Source organism: Tubulanus polymorphus, chromosome 2 (genome assembly GCF_964204645.1).
Source record: "Tubulanus polymorphus chromosome 2, tnTubPoly1.2, whole genome shotgun sequence".
Classification (NCBI taxonomy): Eukaryota; Metazoa; Nemertea; class Palaeonemertea; order Tubulaniformes; family Tubulanidae; genus Tubulanus; species Tubulanus polymorphus.
Genome location: NC_134026.1, coordinates 2655351 through 2677099, shown reverse-complemented (window position 1 = coordinate 2677099; position 21749 = coordinate 2655351). Strand labels below are relative to the sequence as shown.

At 38.6% G+C, this 21749-nt stretch overlaps 3 protein-coding genes across 3 annotated transcripts; 1 reads left to right on the top strand and 2 right to left on the bottom strand.

The window, feature by feature from the left end:
- Nucleotides 1-36: 36 nt before the first annotated feature.
- LOC141900167 (coiled-coil domain-containing protein 86-like) lies at nt 37-1958 on the bottom strand. The gene is made up of 4 exons (XM_074786935.1): nt 1776-1958; nt 481-610; nt 317-391; nt 37-234 (listed from the first exon to the last, which is right to left on the bottom strand). Exons 1-4 carry the CDS (start codon nt 1865-1867, stop codon nt 169-171), a joined length of 363 nt encoding a protein of 120 aa, XP_074643036.1. The 5' UTR covers nt 1868-1958; the 3' UTR covers nt 37-168.
- Nucleotides 1959-2457: 499 nt separating this feature from the next.
- On the bottom strand, nt 2458-15391 carry LOC141900755 (protein tudor-like). The gene is made up of 8 exons (XM_074787783.1): nt 15288-15391; nt 14208-14829; nt 13624-13871; nt 12982-13294; nt 3914-12899; nt 3677-3839; nt 3380-3592; nt 2458-3292 (listed from the first exon to the last, which is right to left on the bottom strand). Exons 1-8 carry the CDS (start codon nt 15304-15306, stop codon nt 3198-3200), a joined length of 10659 nt encoding a protein of 3552 aa, XP_074643884.1. The 5' UTR covers nt 15307-15391; the 3' UTR covers nt 2458-3197.
- A 590-nt stretch (nt 15392-15981) lies between these two features.
- On the top strand, nt 15982-21295 carry LOC141899943 (DEP domain-containing protein 1A-like). The gene is made up of 12 exons (XM_074786583.1): nt 15982-16032; nt 16224-16381; nt 17291-17401; nt 17503-17730; nt 17916-18046; nt 18147-18194; nt 18286-18426; nt 18663-19619; nt 19737-19906; nt 20149-20322; nt 20405-20578; nt 20846-21295. The coding sequence occupies exons 1-12, from the start codon at nt 15982-15984 to the stop codon at nt 20972-20974; spliced, it is 2472 nt and encodes an 823-aa protein (XP_074642684.1). The 3' UTR covers nt 20975-21295.
- The last annotated feature ends 454 nt before the right edge of the window (nt 21296-21749 follow it).

The following is a 21749-nucleotide window of genomic DNA, read 5'->3' as shown; positions in this document are numbered from 1 at the left end:
TATATTTAATTCTTTGAAGACACAAATACCGTAATGAATCCATGATTCCTTCATCCTATCATACACATACATAGGCCCTAACTAAATAACGTATTCTTATAACTTAGAAAATGCATATTCCATTTATTTACAATTTCTACACAACAATCAATCATTAATTGGCAGTTCTCATCTTTTTTCAATAGTTCTTAGTTGTGTCTTTTTCATTCTCTTGATCTTCCTTGTGTCCCTTATCTACAATTTGATATTAATGAGGTTAAATCAATGCTAGCTAATTGTTTAATTGCTAAGTCATAAAGAATCTAGAAATACTAACTGGTTGAACAATTTCAGATTTTCTCTCATTCTCTAGCTTCTGTTTCTTCTTTTCTTCACTCCGTAATCTGGCAGCCTGATTTATGAGACAAATCAATTTGACACCTTACATGCGCTTTTATATCATGTATATTTCACCGAGCGTCAACCTTCTTCATTTATTACCTCCTTTTTTGCACTTCGGGCTTCCTTCAATTCTTTCTCTCGTAATTTAACTGCCATTTTATCAGATTTAGCTTGCATCTTTCTATTCCATGATGTCTTAAACGATTTTATGGCCACCATATCCGAAGCCCTCCAAAAAGAAAAAAGACATTACAAATGGTGTTGTTGGAACTGCAGCGGCAAATTAACTCACTGGATGTCGATGATGTTTTTTTTTACTTTGAATACCGGTACAATGTTTTTGAAGGAATTGAAGTAAATCAAATTAATTAATTCGACAACTGTGACTGTCAGTGTATGCTGTAATGTGTGGTTTTCCTGCTGCTGGAATTTGGGAGGCTACCCTAGGCCTACACGCCTACGCCTACGTCTATGACTACCTACGACTACGCTACGGCTAGGTACTAACTACCGTCCGCTTAGTTAGTTACCTAATCGTTGGTGGTAAGCTTTTTATAATCGGATGGGCTTATACCAACGTTAGGGATGACAAGGACCAAAACACGGTTGAAAAAAGTAACACTTCAAAAATATACTTTCTATTCACTTCAGTCCACAATTAATGGCTTAATTCACAAACTAACACAGGTACCTTTCGAAATAATCCAATTTTATGTATGTTTCGAGTGATTAATCAACATTATTTTGAGAAATTAATTAATTTCTCCACAAATTTCGCCATTGGCCGCCATTTCTCTGTATTGCACATGTGGCATGATAAGACAAGGGGACCTACAAGGATTTATATAAAACTTCCAAGACGAAACGACAATTTTTATTTTTGATGGTTTTCCAACTTTTATTTCAAGTCTTCGTGTTTTCCATAATAAATAATGAAATAATACATTTCTGGTAAAAGAAAAATGTGAATAAGTGTTGATTTTTTAATTTTTTTAAATTTCGTCGTTTCGCTTTGTTAGTTTGTGCTGTTGTCCTGGCCTCAGTCCACAGGTGCCGGCATCTCCAGTAATTTTCAAAATGGCAGCTGTTGACTGGACGGAAATTTACTCTCACTTTACGGCCGATTTGCCCATGGATTAAGATCGTCAGGTGAGGTGTTATAGGTATCAGACAAACTACGAATCTGTTGTGCGTCGATTACAACAAAAATGAGACAGATATCTTAAGAGACAATGAAATGCCAGGCAAATTACTCGTCAGTCAAATTGGCTGACGAAGATTTCATACAAAAATGACCTTCCCATTCCTGACTGTGGTTTGTGAAAATATCCGATCGTGAAACTAAACCACAGTCAGGTTACTGACTACCGTCCGCTAATTTAATTCATCCTCACCTAGCCATCCTCGTATTTTTCCACACCCGTCCAGATTTGGGTTTTCCACGAGGTACTTCAGGTAGTTTCATATCTTTATTAGTTTTACCCATATTTTCAAATGGGGATATTCAGTAGATTAATTAGTGAATTACGAAGATATTAGGTACACGTGAATATGGAGTTACATGGGCGCAGACATATTGAATAGGCGGCAGCACCATATACCACTAAATAAATGAATTATCATAATATTGCTCTTCAGTCACAATCGATTCTTAATGAGTCTAGTTTGAATTCTAATGAATAAATAATAGAGCTTCTGCCAATTATTGTAAATTTCATTGTATATTTTTGATTACCACAGTCGGCACATTTTAGTGTATAGTAATTCCGCATATAACCAAAATAGCGGCAGCACCTTACGGTTCTATCGAGGAAGCAGCTTTGCTGTAATTTCGGTTATTCAGTGGTGTACCACCGGACAAAGATCATCCTCGCTTGCCAGGGGTCCGGTATCACTCCCGAACTCGCTTCCACCAGCCCCCTGACCGATAAAATGTCTCTGAATTAGCATAAACCATCTTCATCCGTCAAGGGGTTCGGCCCGTTTGTTTCAAACTTAAATCCATTGAAAAACCAAATACCAATAATGACAGAAAGATTCTCACATCAATTTCAAAATTTCTTTATTAATCTTAACTATAATTTGGTGTTCAAATACGAATTAGGAATCGTCGGTGTGACATGCCTAAATGTGAACAATGAAATTCAAAATATCAAGAGTTTATAATTACATGGTGTATGGGGATTTATGAATGACTAGTATCATTGCACAAGCTAACACACTATAATTATGATTAAGAATACAATCTTTTGAAACAATAACTAAGGAAACATCAGTAGTTCCTAAAATGTATTTTGTAACTAATTATCGATGAACTACATAAATGAAATAATTCTAACAGTTGCATGAACCATCGACCAAAAAAAACATGAAAAGGTGGATTATCTAAATGCATCTTGCAGTAACAAGTGAGACAAAGTTCTAACTGGGAAAATCTGATCTAGAAAGAGATTCTATTAAGTACAATATTTTGAAGCTTTGCTTGAAAACAGAAACTCCCTAACATAGGCAAAGCAACGTATAAAAGTTATTACAATTTATTTCAGACAAATTGTAGAAAAGAATTTGATTACCTGACTTGCAAGTAATTCATATGAACTAATTGAAACGATACTTCGATGCATCTCCTCACATCATTAAAAATATAAGTTTTTAAACTATCTATTTACAGACAACTTAACACAGCACATAATCGGAAATCGTTATCAAGTCCGTGCTATCTAAACAACACCCAAGTTTTTGTAGAAGAGAGCGTAAAATAAAATGTCAGCTAAGCATTGCAGCCTCCAAAACATGTCTTTAACTTTACATCGCCCTTAAATATCTTGAGAACTATCTGCCTGAGGTGCATCTCCTGATCCTTGCCGTGACTCCTCAGTCATTTCATTATTACTATCGTCACCTGCTGCTTCTAGAAAGAGATGTTTTTGAAAAAGGATTGCAAAAAATTCATAACAAAGGATTTTCCTCGCTCTGACTAGACAGTAGGATTTCTTACCAGCAGTTACGATATTCAAATCACCACTTCCTCCAACGAGGTCGACTTCAATCTCAAGTTCAGAGCCCGTGATCACGCTAGCAATTCCTTCTTTCACGAGTTGACAATTAATTGACGTATCATCGTCGGTCTGGGGATATAGGTAAACCGAGTAAGGAATCGCACCTTCCAATTTCTTGTTGACACTCATCATCAATTTACGTCTGCAAAGTTCTGTAAGAATCCAACATACAAAACTTTTATCAATTCAGTTTTCAGTAGAGAAGAAGCAAAATCTAAAAAAACAGCAGCACTTACTGAGGAATGTACTTTTGTCATCGTCAGACCAGACTTTGTTTTCAATACCATACAACGAACAACGTAATCCCTGTGGAGGCATTTCCATGAACATTTTAGGAATCAATCTCATATAATCAATTGAGATTTTCTCCTCTATCCGTCCGTAGTCAACTGATTTCACCTACAATTGAAAATAAAGGCACAAAGTATTAACATATGAAAATAGAATATTTTTTTTTGATGTATGATACTTACCTGGTAAGTATTATCATCATTGAACGCCATGACTATTCCACGACACCAAGATTCACCAGCATCAGAAGTGAACAAACACGGCTGACCAACTTCAAATTTTTCTGCTTGAATACTGTTCTCACTACAGACGTGCTGTTTCATTTTTGTCACCAGTTTCTTCAATAACTTGTGCGAAGCTTTGGGATGAACAGCGAAGTCGTTGGGAGTTCCATTAGCTATAAACGTCACCAGCAATTCACTGTCTTCATTCAATTCAATTTCTACATAATTTACAATACAGTTTACGAAATCTTCTGGTACCCATCTTTTCATCGTAATTCCAGTTTCTTCCTGTGGTGATTCTTTCCACTCAATACCACCGACAGGCGGCATACCCCAACCTCCAATCATTTCATCCACGTGACAATTATCAGCTTTATGAATATCAGAATCATTGCTCGCTTCAATGGCCGAAGGTACTTGAAATTCATTGATTTGAACCTCAGACAGCGTTTCAGCAATTTCATTCACAACAGAAGGATCCACTGATTCAGATTTGAAATTTTCAATATTCAGAATCAGCTGTTTATCATCATCCTCCGAGTTTGGAGTGATAATACAAGACGATGCTTCTTCTGAGACAGGAGTTGTTGGACTAGTATTGATCTCAACACCAGAATCTTCAGCTCTACTTATTGTGTCACTTTTCACCGTTTCAATTTCATTATTGTTAACTGAGGGTGGAATTACTTGATCACCATTCACCTCTTCAATTGAAGTAATAATTGCACATTCCTCTTTTGAACTCTGACAAGTCGGATCCTGATCCTCCAATTTTTCACCTGTTGATGGTGTTTCTTCATCGCAATCTGCAGTTTCCTCTTCCGTCCTATCAACCATACTATTGAGATCTTCATTTGGTTCAAATTCTTCTTTTTCAACAGTGCATTGTATTTGATCTGCAGTGTCCACCTGAGAGCTATTATCTGTTTCAGCCATACCTTTGTCATTATCATTTGGTTCTATTTCTTCATTTTCAACGGTGTCCAAGGTAATTAACTCATTGTTGGTCTCACTTATCAGTTCAGCCTCAGTGATTTGTATTTCTGGTGTAGCAGCATTTTCATCTGCTATTATATTTTTATCTGAACCATCAGTCGAAACACTTATTTCATTTTCTACAGCGTCCGAATGTCTGCTATCGTCCATAATTTCAGCCATCAATTCTTCATCTAATACAAATTTTTCTTCTTCGAAAACATCCTCTTGAATTTCATCTATCGTCACCATACCAGCCAATTCTCTATCAACGGCTTCGATATCTATAGTTGTATTATCGAAATCATGAGTTATTTCTATATTTGACTGCGTGTTATTTTGATCATTCTCCAACTCTTCATATGTTTCATCAACCAATGCAGATTGCACATTTTCTATTTCTATGTCACCGCTAGATTCATCCGCAAATCTTTCACTCTCCAACTGTGAATCTTCATTGGACTTCAGGTCATCTTTGATGGCTTCCATTTCAGTACATTTCATCGAATGATCTACATCAGTTGCCATTGGGCTTTCGACAGATTTCTGGCACGCATCTAAAATTCCTTCAATTATTTCTCCTGCGGTATCGGAGGCGTCGCCAGAATCACCAGCCAACACCGCACTATCGTCTAAAAAAGATGGCTCCTTTTCGATGTACAAAGCCATGCCTGCTTCTGCCAATGATTTAGCTACTGGTATACCCATATCCAGTAGATGAACCATATACATATCACTGTCTGTGCCTTTGTATGCAAACTCACAAACAAGAACTTTATCAGCGACTAATTCGGAGAAACATGACACAGCCTCATCTGTCCAGGCTCCCTTTTGCGACTTCAAACACAGATGAAAACATTCTATTGCTTGGGCTGGAGTTTGCAAATACGATGGCTTCAACTGATATACATGATCGACTTTTGCCGTATTTCCATAATCTACGAAAAAAACTTCAATTTTTTCATCGTTGAAACTCTTGACAATTGCGCGATACCAATTCCCATCTTCAAAGAATTTAGCAGCACAAACTTGACCTATTTCAGGTTGTTCAATGAATACAGTCTTATCGCAACTCTCATAAAATTCAAATAATTTCACATTCATCTCCTCAATGACAGTACCGGACTCAGCTAACTGCACCCAAAACTGGCTTGGAGTTTTTATATTGCCGATTGTCACTCGCAACTTCGAACCAGATGCTATATTCAAATGGGAGTAATTGGATTTCAGTTTCGTTTTCAGTTCAAATTCATCATTTTCCGGAGAGGTGGAGCTCTTGCCATTAACGATTGCGGGTTCTGTTTCAGCAGATTTAAGAGTCGGTATTGTATTAGATATATCGATGATATCATCATTCAATGAGCTTAATCTTACTGCAAATGGAACCTCCATCGATTCAAATACAGCTGTTAACTCTTGATCATGCACTTGATTTTCAAACGCTGTTATGTCTTCAACAGACCACGACCGATTTTCATCGACCAATCCAGCCATCTTACAATGAATAGCGAGAATAGGTATATCCAGGAATTTCTCCTTCAATTCACAAATTTCAGCAGTATTGATCAGCGCGCTATTTCCGTAATCAACAAATAATACTTCCGTTTTAGCACCTGTAAATCTGGTTACAATGCCTCTATAATACGAATCATCATACACAGCGCAGCAAAGGCGTCCCAATCCAACATCAACAATTTTAGTCCCACCTTCACAGTATTCAATTTGTAGTTTATCCACAAGTTCATCAACAACATCAGATTTCTCCGATAATTGCATGTAGAAATCAGCTGGTGTATTGATGTGAGATATGCAAACTTTATAAGGCTGAGAGAGGTCAACATCAAGTGTAGGTAATTTCGGTCCCTTATTTATCTTATTCCCGTTAAGTTCAGAGTTCACTAAAGCCTCAGAAAGACTTTTCAATGAAAACGTTTCATTCGAAGTGCCAGCATTTTCTTCTGCCAATACAGCACTCTCTGAAGCATCAATGACATTGGCTTCAAATGCAATGGAACTAGAATCAACAGTGTCAAATTCTACTGCTGAAACAATCTTCTCAGGAGTATCAACAACATCGACTTCAACAGAACTAGAATCAACGGGGTCCATAAGTGAACTAACAACATCAACCCCATCAATAAACACTTTCACGAGACATGGTTCGCCTGTGGTGTCAAATTGGATTTGCAACTCTTGCTCACTTGTTTTTTCGTGAAATTTATCACACGTATCAGTATTTTCATTTTCTACATCCACCATACACTTGATAGCGAATGGAGTAAAATCGACAAAGTCAACTGAAAGCGATTTCAAATCGGCAATTGACTTTTCCTCTTTGTTACCATAATCGATGAAATGAATGATCGCCATATCTTCATTCACACTTTCAATAGTTCCACGATACCATCTTTCATCCTCTGAATACCGAGCTACACATGGTACGCCTAGTACAGTTTCTGTTAATGCGTTTGTTTCTGCAGTCACTGAACCATAATGATGATTCAATCTATCCATTAAACTGTCAAGTTGATCCTCTTCGTTTGCTAACTGGACGTAAAATTCTTTCATCGAGTGAAAATGACTGATATAACCAACAGATCGACCCGGTTCAATTGTTCGTTCTTTGATCGACACTAGAGTAGTTTCCTTCAATTCATTCATCAAAAACTTATCGATAATATTGACCGATTCGAACGATATCTTTATGGTGTATGGCACCACTTCAGACGTGAATTGAATTTCTAAAACTTTATCTGAAGTTTCTGCGATGAATTCTTCAGTTTGTTCCTCCGTGAGCGATTTATTGCCCAATGAACACGGAATCGCCAATTTGGGAAGCTCTAAGAATTGAGGCATCAAAGCTTTTAAATCTGAGGATGACTTTTCCTCACAGTTTCCATAGTCTACGAATTGCACAGTAATTTTTGTATCGGATATTTTGGTGATTTGGCCCCGATACCATTCATCATCATCGGAAAACTTAGTAGCACAAACACTTCCAATTTCTAACGTGGCACCATAATTGGATGTGTCGCTCTCATAATATGCTTTCAAATCTTCCATAAGTTTATCCAGGCTATTCTCTTCAGCGGCGAGATGTACATAAATTTCACATGATGATTCCACATGTACCACATAACCATCCAGTGAACACAGTTCTAAACTTCGTTCTGGATAATCAATGACTGAAGATGGCGCAGCAGGATTAGTATTCTCTGTAACGGCCATTGCTCTGTACTTAGCAGTTAGATCAACGCCATCGCATAAGAGAGAAACTTCAAACGGTGGGATCTTTGTCAAAAGTTTCACTTCCAGTAATTTGTCCTGTGTGATTTCACAAAACTCATCGTCTTGCTCAGTTGTATACTGACCAGAACCGACTGTACAATGCAGGGCGAATTTTGGATGCTGAGCAAAGATCGGTGACAACGTTTTCAACTCGGCGAGAGGTTTCATTTCCGAGTTTCCATAATCAACAAATTCAACTTCACCCGTCGCATCATCAGCGACGCTGAGTAGTATGGCTCTATACCATGTATCATCATCGGAATATTGTGCAACACAAGGGCTATTTACAGCAGGTGACTGTAATACCTGCTGATCTTTCGGTAGCTTTTCATAAAACTGACCAAGTTTATCCATTAACATGGATAGCATTGTTTCCTCGCTGGTCATCTGGATATAAAACTGCTCTAATGAGTCACAATGGCAGATATATCCTTCGAAAGAATCAACATCCAGGGTTCGTTCGTGGAAATTAGAACCTAATTCCACAATTGGAATATGAGCCAATTCATCTTGTTCAAATTGTGAGGTAATGTCTTCTGATTCTAGGTATAACTTAACCGTGTACGGTTGAGCGTTAGACACAAACTCAACAGTCAGTGTTTTACCATCAGTCGCCGATAACAAATTATCTGCATCCTCAGTAGTAAACTGTCTTCCTCCAGCATTCACGCTACATGTCAATGCCAATTTCGATACAGTATTCAATTCAACAAAAAGAGATTTCAATTCTGTAATATTTTGCTTTTCTGAGTTGCCGTAATCAACAAATCGAACAGTTGCTGTATCTCCGGCCATTTCGATTATTTCACTTCGATACCAACAATCATCTTCAGAGAATTTTGCCGCGCACACTTGGTTAATTACCGGTGAATACAGGCGATAAGCGAGTTCATCAAGTGACGAATATTTATCAGCTAATTCATCTGTTATTTTATCGAGCTGGTCCGATTCACTTTCCAACTGAATGTAAAACTCTCTAGGCGACTCGACATGAGTAATAAATCCGGTCTGTTTATCTGATGTCAGGGTTCTTGATGGGTAAAATTCACCTTGTTCTACGACACGTTGAGCCGATTCATTTACTGAACCCACTGACGAACCAGTGAACAGCTGCTTGATATCAGTGTCGCCATCAAATATCTCTAATTCATATGGAGCTATGTTGTTGTTGAAAGTTGCGAATAGTTCTTTTGTGTCAGTTGCTCGGAACAATTTATCCGTATTATCCGAAGTATCAGGAATCGAAGATCCTAGAGAACAATTAATAGCAAACGCCGGAGCTTTGGCTATTTGAGCATTCAATTCTTTCAGCTGATGGATATCCTTTTCTTCGCAATTACCGTAATCTATAAACTGTACAGTAGCAGTGTTTCCAGAGATTTTCTTTACAATAGCTCGGTACCAAGCCTCATCTTCTGAAAACTGAGCGACACATGGGCTTCCAGCAGACGGATTTACTAATGAAGCACTCTGTGCATTGTAAGCGCTCGATATTTCAACCATCAATTCCTCCAGATTACAGCTTTCTTCACTTAACTGCACGTAGAAATCGTGTACGCTTGCCACTTGACTCATGTAACATTTTACTCCTGTTTTTGGTACAAGTCTCTCGGGATATGAAGTCACAGCCACCTTGGGTCTGGCCGAGAAAAAGCTTCCAATATCATCCGCACCGTCGAACAGTCTAACTTTGTACGGTGCACCAGTTGTTGAGACAAAATCAATACTAAGAGCCTTATCTTCAGTTTGCTCGATCAACTTTGATTTTGATTTTTCATTTCCTTTGATACCGATTGTGCATTGTATAGCGAATGGAGGATAAGATGATACAGCTGGATGTAATTCCTTCAAACCGGCTTTCAGTTTTACTTCACTGTTACCGTGATCAACAAAGCGTACATTCACTTTTTCATTATCAACATAATCAGTTATCACAGCACGGTACCACGCTTCATCTTCAGAAAACTCAGCACAACACGGCGTACCAACATCAAACACTTTTAAATGATTACCACCACCATGTGCGCAAAGACTTTCCATGTTCGTTGTTACATTATCCAAATCGTGTTCTTGCGTGGCTAACTGCACATAGAATTCATCTAGCGATTCTACATGAGAAATGTAACCTTGTTGACGACCCGATTCGATTATTTGGGCTGGATAAATTGGCGTGGTCGGCGCTGGTGGAGTTGAATACTCGAACAACGCTCCGAGGTCTTGTCCATCGACTTGAATGCGAACTGAATAAGGCGACGAATCTCCCACAAAAGCCACATTCATCACTTCTGTTTCCATGTATTTTTTCAAACAAGCGATGTCTTCTGGATTCCACGACGTTGCCGATCTATTCTTATTAAACGTGCAATGATACGCATATGGGGGCCGCTGTAAGAAGTCATCAGAAAGTGTTTCTAATTCGTTGATAGCCTTTTCTTCCATGTTACCATAATCGAAGAACAACACTTGAGCTAAGTTGCCGTTGATTGCTTGAATTTTAGCGCGATACCAGGTATCATCTTCTGAAAACTCGGCAGCACATAACGCACCGACAGAAGTCAAATTCAGCGGGTTCGAACGGGAACCGTAGTGCGTTTGAAGTTCACTAAACATATCGGTCAATTGAGTTTCATCTTGAACGAGTTGAATATAGAAATCGCCGGGTGTATTAACGTGACTTATGTATCCATCAACGGATGTGGACGGAAGAGTAGGATCCGGTAACTTTGGAACCGCCGAGGAACATAGCCTACGAACCTCGCTGTTCATATCGAGTACAACTGAACTGGCCTCATTACCAACAAGCTCAACATTCAACCTTCCAGACGAACCATTCTTTACGGTGACAATAACACCTTCATCTGAGGCTATGTCTTCAAACTTAGCAATAGCTTCTCTACTCGGATTATGAATACCATCTAGGCAACATTCAATAGCTTGTTTTGGTAGATCTAAGAATCGACTATCGACGTCCCTCAAATCACTTTTGGCAATATCAGCAGAGTTACCATAATCGACATAGTTAACTTTGACAGACTGCCCGTCAACTGCAGTAACTTCAGCTCGATACCAACCATCATCTTCACTATATTTAGCAACACAGGCTAATCCAACGTCTACATTGGAAATTTGCTGAGTCGATGAACTCGAATAATGAGCATCTATATCATCCATAAGCTGGTTGAGTTTGTCACTTTCGGAATTGCACTGTACCCAGAACTGAGTCGGCGAGATTATAAATGATACGGTTGCAGAAAATGTACTTCCGACAGTGCGCAGCACGGTTGGAGGTTTATAACACGCTTTCATTACTGAAGCAGGGCCTTCAATAATCCTGAACTTTAACAAATCATCTTTAACATCACGACCATTAGACTTCAAACCGACCAGATAACCATCATCGGGCCCGGTAGTTATAAATGTACACATTAGACTTCCAGACATGATTTGCTGAAATTTCTCCTGTTCACTGGGGCTCAATTTCGGATTGACCGCTTTCGCATCTTTTAGATAACATTGAACAGCCATACGCGGTATCTCTAAAAACTCTGGTATCACAGTGCGGACCTTTGATTCGGGTATAACCTCTTTGTTGCCGTAGTCTACGAACAAAACTTCGTAACCCGCTCCAGACTTGGAAATGATCGACGCTCGATACCAGCAATCATCAGTAAACATCGCGATGCACGGAGACCCGATTCGAGCGCCCAGTAACGTATCTTTCTTCGTTTGGTAACAGTTCTGTATCGAACCCATCATACTTATAAAACGAGAATGTTCGTCGGCCGTTTGACACCAGAATTGCGTCGCCGATTCGACCCATGTTATACAAACTTCACTCGTCTGACCGTTTCTAATCGGCATCTGTTTGTATTCGGACGGCGACGATGGACTGACCCGATTTTGTCTCCATTCATTAACAGCCGATGCATCGTCAGCCGATCCTATTGCATATCCGTTAGTAACAGTGGCGGGTGCACGTATTCTAGGCGGTGTTGATCCGTGAGACGACGACACAGATGAGGCACCAGACACCGAAACCTTACCCGGCTTCGTTATTGTTTCGCCGTGACCAGATTGAATCATTTTATCTCGAATATTCTGGATGGATTCTTTCGGGTCGAGAAGAACGATCGAATATTTCCTGTCGTCGTCTAAACCGATAAACGAACCGACTAAACTTTTCTCGTCCGTTAATTCGACGAAGTGGTCGATCCCTTCAGCCGACCATTGATCGTTCCTCCGAGCAGGACGTAGATTCTGCAGCTTGCATGGAATACCTTGAGTCGGTAATTTCACGTGTTCGGGTCTGATTTTCTTCAACTGATCCAGAGTAACGCATTCACAATTACCATAATCGACGAACTGGACGGTTATGCCATCGGGTGTGATCTTGATTATTTCCGCACGATACCAGAGATCGTCCACGTAATATTTAGCACAACAAGCCATACTTACAGACGGCTCATTCACGGTGGCACTCACTGCATTATAGACAATCTGCATTTCATCCATAAGTTCTTTCAAATGGTGACTATTCTCCATTAACTGGCACCAAAAATCAGTAGGATCTTCAATATGCACTATATACAAATCTTTATATTCCCCAGTAGCGATTAGCATCTTTTCGAATCTTACCGAAGGTTCTGGCATAGCTCGTTGTGGCTGATTAGCTCGTGCCGGACTGAAAAAGAACATGATATCAGTGAATTAAACCGGAGATAACTCTGATCCTCAAAATTACAGAACTAGTAGAAATAACTTACCTCGTCGCGGGAATATTCTGGAATATCTCATTGATGTTCACCCCATCAACAGTCGTCATCATCACATTGTAAACGCCTCGATTCAACGATACAAATTCTGCGCGACAATCTTTTTCTAGCACGATGTTTTCGAATTTGTCGCAGAGCTCTTTCGGCCACGACTCACGACTACTGACATTGTATAAACTACATGGTATGATTTGTTGAGGTAATTGAAGAAATTCTGCGTTCAGTTTTCGAAGTTTGTTTTTATCGATGGTTTCTGCGTCGCCGTAGTCGACATAGTGAACCTCCACTTCATCGTTATTAGTACCTAAAATCAGAGCGGAACAATCAATCAGTAAAAAGATCTGATTATTCTGGATCCTGAGAAATCGGGGGTTCATCGTTATTAGCACCTAAAATCAGAGCGGAACAATCAATCAGTAAAAAGATCTGATTATTCTGGATCCTGAGAAATCGGGGGGGGGGGGGGGGGGGGGATATGAAACATATTTATCTTCTTTTTCAGATTTATCTCAAAATAAGAGCTGGAAATCATTGTCAAATATACAGCTTTGTAAGCCTGATACTTCTTCATAATACAATGTGGAAAAATCTTCATTACTCCAACCATAATTTTTTTAACAGTTTTCTCATTACCTTTAACGATCGCTCTGTACCATCCATCATCTTGACTGTACTGTCCAATAACAGGCATTCCAATGCTAACAGTAATAGGAATCTCGCCACTTGAGGAACAAAACGTATCGATGTCATCCATCATTGAATTCAACACCGTCTCATTTTTACCGAGCTGACAGTAAAACTTTGTAGGATTGTTCACATGGGTGACGCTCACATTTTCCACGGACCCGACCTGAACGTCTAAGGTAGAGTAAGTTCCATTGCTGAAAATATTGAAGTCAAAGGAAAAATGTTAGGAGGTCCAAGAATTTAAACCTTACTCTACACTAAGAATCTGTGAAAAGCTGAGCAAATCTTCAGCCTTTTAACTACCAAAACCTGGTTCTGATTTCAGTAACCGCCTTATTGGGTAAAGAATAAATCCTTGTGCCGATTTAGGCGTAATCGTACAACTGCTAACTAGACAAAAATTTCTATTTGCCTTTTCACAAAATTGAAGGTTTCGAGCACCTTTAAAAGCATTTACAGGAATTTTTAAGGAATCAATCAGTCATAGGGACCAGATTTACCTAGATGAGAGCTTTAACTAAAATACTTACTAATCGACAATATCTTCACGGCCGAGATTTATCATCTGTTTAACATGAGACTGTAATGTTGGGAATTTAGCGTCAAGTTTCGCGATAACGGATCCACCATTTTTAACAAGAATATCCACTTCGTAACCGATCGATGTTTCCTTAAAAAACCGCACGGTCACCGGCTCATCATTGACGAGAGCGCGGAAATAAGCGATCACATCTTTCGGATATTCCACGTAACCGGAATGGTGAAACAACGAACATTCGATCGATTGCGCCGGATACGTTTTCAACGAGTCGGGCATTATTCTCAACTCGGTCACGCGGTTCATTTCCGTGTTGCCATAATCGATGAAAAACACTTCGACTTCGTTGGCAGTCGGCTGACGAAGGACACGAGCGCGATAGAAATCTTCCAAATATACAGCCATGCATAAACTGCCGACTTTAATCCCGGTTGGCGAAACGCCAACGCCATACGAAAAGTTTTCGTCAATTTTCGTGCGAAGTTCATTGAGTTGATTTTCTGTTTCTGCCAGTTGGATGTAGAATTTTCCGGGAGATAAAGAGAAAACGACGTAACCCTCTTCATCTGACGGCACCTCCGGCTGTAACAACGGCACTCTATCTGGAGTTTGATCTGAAATTCGGAACGTATTATTTAGAGACAAAAAGCTATAAATTTACAATCGCTCCAATGACTAAAGAGAGGCAGGAGTCGTGGAAATCTGAATCAATGATTGCCTGACAGTAAGCGGGTAAGAACTGAAAGTAAAAGTAAGTTAAATTAAGGGTCTAACTGCAGTTTGGGTCACCTATCAACTGGGTGGCGCTAGTGTTATTGAAGAATAGTGTTATATGGTAAGAGGTTAGGTACATAACCATTAGGGACACCTAAACTGCAGTTATACCAGAATTGGTAATGCATTAACCAAATTCGAATCTATTTGTATAAAATATTGTGTCCATTCATTAACGGGATGTCTTTTCATCCTACGGATTTACATAGGTATGAAGGGACAAGTTATGCTGTTTAACGAAACGAAATAAACACAGACTACCGACAGATCGGTTCAGTACAATTTCAACGATTCTTACCATAACTAAAAGAATCCATGACTAAACAGCGATTCAATTACAAACAACGGGTTGGAAGCGATTTGTTTTCCCCAATTTTACTGACTGACACACGGTAATTCAGTTCTCAATCGTCATCGAATTTTCGACTACCGCACTAAATGAACGCCGCTAGACCGCCATTTTCTGTACGATGATGGAAACACGTGGGGTCGCTGTCGGTGGCGGCGCGAAAAATGTCGATTGATTGGTGACTTTAAGTTAAATATTGGGAAAAAATCCCTTGCTTTCGTAGGAAATACTCTTATTTCTACGATTTATTTCGTTCACTTGTCTTTCTGATGACTGAACGACTCAACATATAATTAAATAAAATTGAATTAGAATTATTTGCTTGCTATGGCAAGTGACCAGTGAATAACCCTCGTTTTTTTTTTCTTCATTTTTTGTTAGTTTCAATATGAATATGAGAGGAATTTTCCAAATTGAGCATCAGTTAATTATCCTATGGTCGTTATTGTAATTACGTAGGCAATTAAACGCATACTGTCGGTACCGGGTGGTGGCGCCGCCTATACAAGGAAGTGCGGTTCATTTGAAAACAAAATACGCTGATAGCGGCATCGTGTTTTTCGTTTTTTTATGTTTTTGTGCACTTAAAAACGCATTTTCAATCTACATTGTCATGGATTAGTTGAGTGAAAATTGCATATATATGATGGATACAAATTCAGAAGTTAATGGTCCTTACAGGGCTACAAAAATGGTAAGATAATTTTGAATTTCAAATTTTTTTGAAAAACTTGTCTTCTCATAATTATTATACTCTTAATAGGCCTACTCCTGGAAATATTGGACGTGACTGACATTCTACTTGCACGTCTTTTCATCATTCGTAGTAAATATGAATTCTCATCTCAATATTTTATCTAAACATGAAACTCTTTTTTTCTCCAGTGGAATGATGTAGTTTATGCCTTCAAATCTGGGATGCCGGTCGGACGCCATAGAAGGAACATGAAAACCTTTGAAACATGTTTCGTTGCATCGGACGCTGTAGATTGGCTTCATTCCTATTTGAAAAATAATCCCAATTTTGGTGCGGATGTTACAAGGTAATTACAGAAAACATGGCTTAAAAGTCTAACGACTGCTGCTTCAATGTCGGAGTAGGCAGGCTAAATAAGATGAAGGAGATTCATGTTTTTTTTTGCTCTGTTGTCAAACAGGAAACATATAGCCTTGATTGAAAAAAAGCAGGGGAAAAAGGTTTTTAAATATGGGAGGTAAATAGCTTCAAAATACAGGGATAAGTTGTCAACAATAGGGTACGAGTTGACCTGCTATATCACCGTCTAAACTAAAAGACATGTATAAATTATAGTTTTGGCATTGATGAATTGTTGGAAGAGATTTAACAAGAAATCTCCATTAGTTCTATAGGCCTATAGACAGCCTACAGGGGAAGGTCTTCATATCAAATTATCTTTTTAGATGTTCTATTTTTATTCATTTGAGTATGTTTTTTTCCCCATATATTTCATTTTATTCGCAATGATTTTTCCAATCTGATTTATCTTGATTATACATTGTGCTCAGATGACACTGTTGTTTGGCTCCTGTTGATCATTATGTCAAATGCCAAATCAATAAGAAACACAAATACGTGTAATCAGACAGCCTTCATTTGTTTATTCACTAATTGACTCAGTCTAAATTATTCCTGCTAATTTAGACTTTCGCAAATTGGGCTCAAAAGTAATTGAGCACAATAATCCCATCCTTTATGGGACTAAAGTTAATAATTAATCATAATTTTTACATATTTTTTTCTGAAAATATATCCATTCTAGTAGCTGTTACCCAATAAGAATCACTAAAAATGTGAATAAAATCTTCTGATTCTACTTTGCTCTACAAAGCATGTACACTAGACAAACTGAACTTTGTATTATGGCTAGATATGCATTATCAAGTAACTGTACTGGTATTTATTTATCAGTGATTTCGATTCATATTCACAGGTATCAAACGATACAACTATTACAGAAGTTCCAAAAAGCCCAGGTTTTCAGAGACGTACGTGGAAATAAACACAATAAAGATCAATTCGAAGATAATGGTCGCCTTTATAGGTAATTCAATTATGAAAATGGCTACTGTACTCTAATGTGATTTGAAAAATACAAATATTTATAGAAAACTTGGTAGGAATTAACGTGAATATTCAATATAGGTTTGGTTCATCAACGCCTGCCAAATCGAGCAAACAGAGACCGGCACTAGCGCCAAAAACTGACAACAGTTCAAATTTCCAAACGCATGAGAAGAAAATGGATGATACATATAAACAGCAGCAGTGTGATCCTGAAACCCAACAAGGCCTGTCCAAATGTCATCTCGTCGCTAGACCGCTTACCAGAGAAGAAACCCAAACGACTTGGAAGCAAATGACACTAACCAGGTATTATCGCGTTCTAAACTTAAGGTGTCCATTTAATCGTATATTCCATCATCGAGCAGATTTCATTTCTGATGTTTCATTAAAGTAGAACAAGCTCCTCAAACCATAATAAGATTATTGGTAACTGTTTCACTAAGGCTTCGCACACGAGTTTCGATATCAAGGGTGCTCTACTTTCTTTTCAGACTTCAAACATTACTCGGTCTGAGAAACATCAAAGAGATTTTAGAAGTTAATTGTATCAATGCTAAGTACATGATGCACAATGCAACGTATGTCAGTCGCTACGGAATTGTGAACAATATCCCTAAAGAAGGTCAGTCCTTGAATAGTTTGAAAAGCTTCTCATCTCTTGAAAAAAAACTTAGCATCATAGGGATTCTAATGATTTTTTTTCTGTTATCGTTTGATTTTAGATCAACTGCCGCACTGGATTCTGTCAGCAATGAGGTGCTTGGCTTACTGTAAGTAGTTGATATAATCGAGTTATACAAATTTCTGAGAAAAAAAAGCCATTCAACATATTCAATACGATCAATTACCACATTACTTCAGGGCCTGAGAGAGTTGAAGAGAATTTGCCCCGTTACAGCGGTTTTGAAAAAGATGTATTCAACGCGGTTCGAGAACATTTTCAATCGTTCGATGAACCGCTTTTGACGTTCGATTTGTGCGACATGTTTCTCAACGCATTCGGTAAGTGCTGTTTGCATGACTCAAAAAAAAACTAACCCCAAAAATCCTTTAAACAAACCCTTAACCCTTTGTTCATCTTTGAAAATCATCTCTATAAAGGTTAATTTGATTGTTACTTTTGAGCTTGACAGTTTTTGTCTTACAGGTAGTATGTTATTACGCATGTATTTCTAAATTTGCACTGCTTCTCATTTTCTTTTCTCTCATTTTTTTGCATGTTCTATTTTGGTGTTCAGCGAGGGCTGAAAGACCCGACCCGCGTCGATCGACTCCGCATGCTAATCACTACCATCGCAACGGAAAAGATTCATTTCTGTCAGTCGAGAATCTCATGATGAGCATGGCATCGGACCACTCCCCCGGCACGAGCATGCACGGCCGCTTCGCTATGTCAAATTTAGACTTATCTCAAATTCGGAAGCACGATGATAGTTTTAGCGCTAATTCGGATAAACCGCCGCATGATTTTATCGGTAGTTGTAATACGTCTGTTACAGGAGCTTCGTCGTTTAGTGAACTGATAAGTCGCTGTAGATATACGTTAGCTCGAGATACGGGACGCACGGTTAAACTCAATACTTCTTCGTTAAGTATGCAGAATTATCGCGACGGTGGCTACGATAATTTCGGATATAACCACGTAAGCAGTAGTAGTAATAGTAGTTTGCGTAGTTCGCATAAATTCTTTTCGTCGAACAATATCAACGACGCCGGTAATTTCTTGGACGGAAACCTGCATCGTCGGCGCGCGTCGCGCGACAGCGTTCGCAGCACGTCGTCCGAGGTGTTCAGCTCGGTGAAACTGTCCCGTCGTCCGCGCTACGACCCGGGACCGGTTAAAACCAGTTCTCAGTACGATCTGAATCGACGCGATGAAGATGACGCCGCCGCGTTGGGTCGTATAACCGAGGAGAATCACTGGGAGTTGTGGAGATTGAAGTCGGCGTACGCGAGATATAAATCGCAGCAGCCTCCCGTTTATCAAAACCCTCCTCCGTACAACTCTACGCATCAGCGGGGTCAACCTCGATCAGATGTTTCAAACTCTAGCTATCTTACATCGCAGGATGATGTAACAGAACCGCCGTCTGTTTACCGCACGGCTGTGGAACCAGATATACCTGAAGCGTCTGTATCGCCTCAGCCGGATTGGGTGTTGAATACACCAAATAGTCAGAAGATTGATGCCTCAGGTAAAACAGACACAACTATCAAAAATGTTCTAGCTTTTATCACTCACACCGTTAGCAGAAAATCATATATTCTCTAAGTGTTTTACAGCGTTACTGATTGTACGTTACTGTTTACAGGGATTTTTGCTGAAAGTCGTAAAGAACTGATTAACGATGTGTTACAAGTGTGTTGTATGTGTTTACCACCGGCGAAAAAACGTAAACTTCATTTATTGTTACGACTGATGAATAAAATGGTGAACAATGATAAACTACGACTCGATGATAAAATTCCGATTAGAACTTTGGTAAGTTTATATCAGTGGTTGATCCGTCGGCGTACTTTGTTCATAAGGCAGCCTGGAGTCTTTCCCAAAGCAGATTTCTATAACAAAATGTATTTACATCTACCTCGGTTCCTAGGGATTAAGTTGTAAAGATTAGAAAATTTAGATATAATCTGCAGTCTACCTCCAGGGACATCTGTAATCCTCCATGTAAAAAAAAAAAACAATTTCTATTCTTACTATTTGTGGTGTTATTATTCTAGGTTTTAAGGACATTTTACAAAAGTATTGTATTGTGCTCGGCAGAGGATGTTGATGATAGCGTAGCACTTCGTTTAACTTCAACTCTCGTTGACAATTATGAATACATCATGTGCATACCTGAACAGTTAGTTAGTGATATACACAATAAACTGGCTCATATGAAACGAACTAAGGTAAAGCCTACTCTACTTCTTCATAATCAAAATGCAATGTTAGGCGTGAAATGCTTATGATATATGCTGTTTTTTATGATAGGTTAAATATACAATGGAAGAACCACTGATGGTTAGTTATTGCGAACAGGTTTCCATCAAAGATTACGAACAACAAAAACTTGATCATTCACAAGTAGCACTGGCAGGCCTACTCGATAACATCGTTGAGTGTCAAACTTTATCTCAGAAAGAAAAGAAGAAGAAACTGAAACAGGTGATTAATAATTCTGCTGTATTGATCAAGTTTCCTGTCTTAATTTTCCTGTGGATTGAATTACCGCGTAGAATGGAACTTTAAATGGCAACCCGCCGGTTGTCTCATTTATGAGCCTGGTTGTCTGTTGTGAATGATTTGATTGATCTTAGATTTAGTTGCTCTAGACAGATTTTCATGCAGCGCTTTCTAGCTAACGATCTTTTGATGCGTCGAAGACTGATGAAAAACCAGACAGGTTTTGATGTTGACTATTTGCTCTTTCAGTTTCAGAAACAATATCCGGACATCTACAAACAGCGGTTTCCTACGGTAGAAAGTGAATGCGAAGTTCTGCCGCAGAAACCAAAAGCTAAATCTGTATTGTTCAATCGATTAAAAAACATACGATTCTAATGTCGCTTTAAACTAAAAACAATTCCATGTCATAATAGTATGAAATTAATAAATTTCCAATTTAAATATGTATAAAATTATTGTATATGCTTTTAAAGTGCCATTTATGTATCTACGGTTTGAGTAACAAGATTGTATTATTCTACTAAATATTGTCTGTATTGTACTATGTTAGTACCATTAACTATGGTATTTATGATGATGTAATTATTTATTTTAATCTGTTAAATGTTTTACGTAGTAATTCTTTTATCTGAGAATTATCAGTGTTCAGTATGCTAGATCTCGAGTCTATTTATCAGGTATTGTACATATTTATACTACCGGTTTATGCAATACTTAAGGTTTCTATTATAAATTAAATAAATAGATAATACTATCTATCATTAAAAGCCTCTGATTCTTTCATTTGTGGTGTTCATTATCCATTTGAAACTCTTGGAGGACCTCTTGACAAGACTCAGTGTTCGTTCCAGCTGCAAGTATGGCTACAGAATTGTTGGACAGATAATGTACTTAAAAACGTCCTGATGAAGTCATGTTTCCTGTAAAACAACAAATCGTGCTGGCCTCTGCTTGCATGGCGAGTTTCATTTGTCTAGTCGATCCTCAATTGGTGGTAAACTCGAGAACTAGCAAGAACTGGCAAGGGTGAATTCTGGACAGACTTTTTCCCCGATCCTTACTCTATAATGCTACTGTTAAGGTGGAGTTGACTGCGCAAAATTAAAAACGAAAAACGTATCTAATTGAATTTCAATTTATTAGAAACAAT

Bases quoted from the DNA above. Each gene is read 5' to 3' on its own strand.
- LOC141900167 (XM_074786935.1), bottom strand. From the start codon at position 1,867: ATGGGTAAAACTAATAAAGATATGAAACTACCTGAAGTACCTCGTGGA. The intron at 611-1,775 runs GTGAGGATGAAT...TTCTTTTTGGAG, and splicing joins AAAAATACGAGGATGGCTAG to GGCTTCGGATATGGTGGCCA. The intron at 392-480 runs GTAATAAATGAA...CTCATAAATCAG, and splicing joins CCCGAAGTGCAAAAAAGGAG to GCTGCCAGATTACGGAGTGA.
- LOC141900755 (XM_074787783.1), bottom strand. The intron at 13,295-13,623 runs GTAATGAGAAAA...CTCTGATTTTAG, and splicing joins GTACAGAGCGATCGTTAAAG to GTACTAATAACGATGAAGTG. The intron at 3,840-3,913 runs GTAAGTATCATA...TTTCAATTGTAG, and splicing joins ATGATGATAATACTTACCAG to GTGAAATCAGTTGACTACGG.
- LOC141899943 (XM_074786583.1), top strand. From the start codon at position 15,982: ATGATGGATACAAATTCAGAAGTTAATGGTCCTTACAGGGCTACAAAA. The intron at 18,427-18,662 runs GTAAGTGCTGTT...TTTGGTGTTCAG, and splicing joins CATGTTTCTCAACGCATTCG to CGAGGGCTGAAAGACCCGAC. The intron at 19,620-19,736 runs GTAAAACAGACA...TACTGTTTACAG, and splicing joins TCAGAAGATTGATGCCTCAG to GGATTTTTGCTGAAAGTCGT.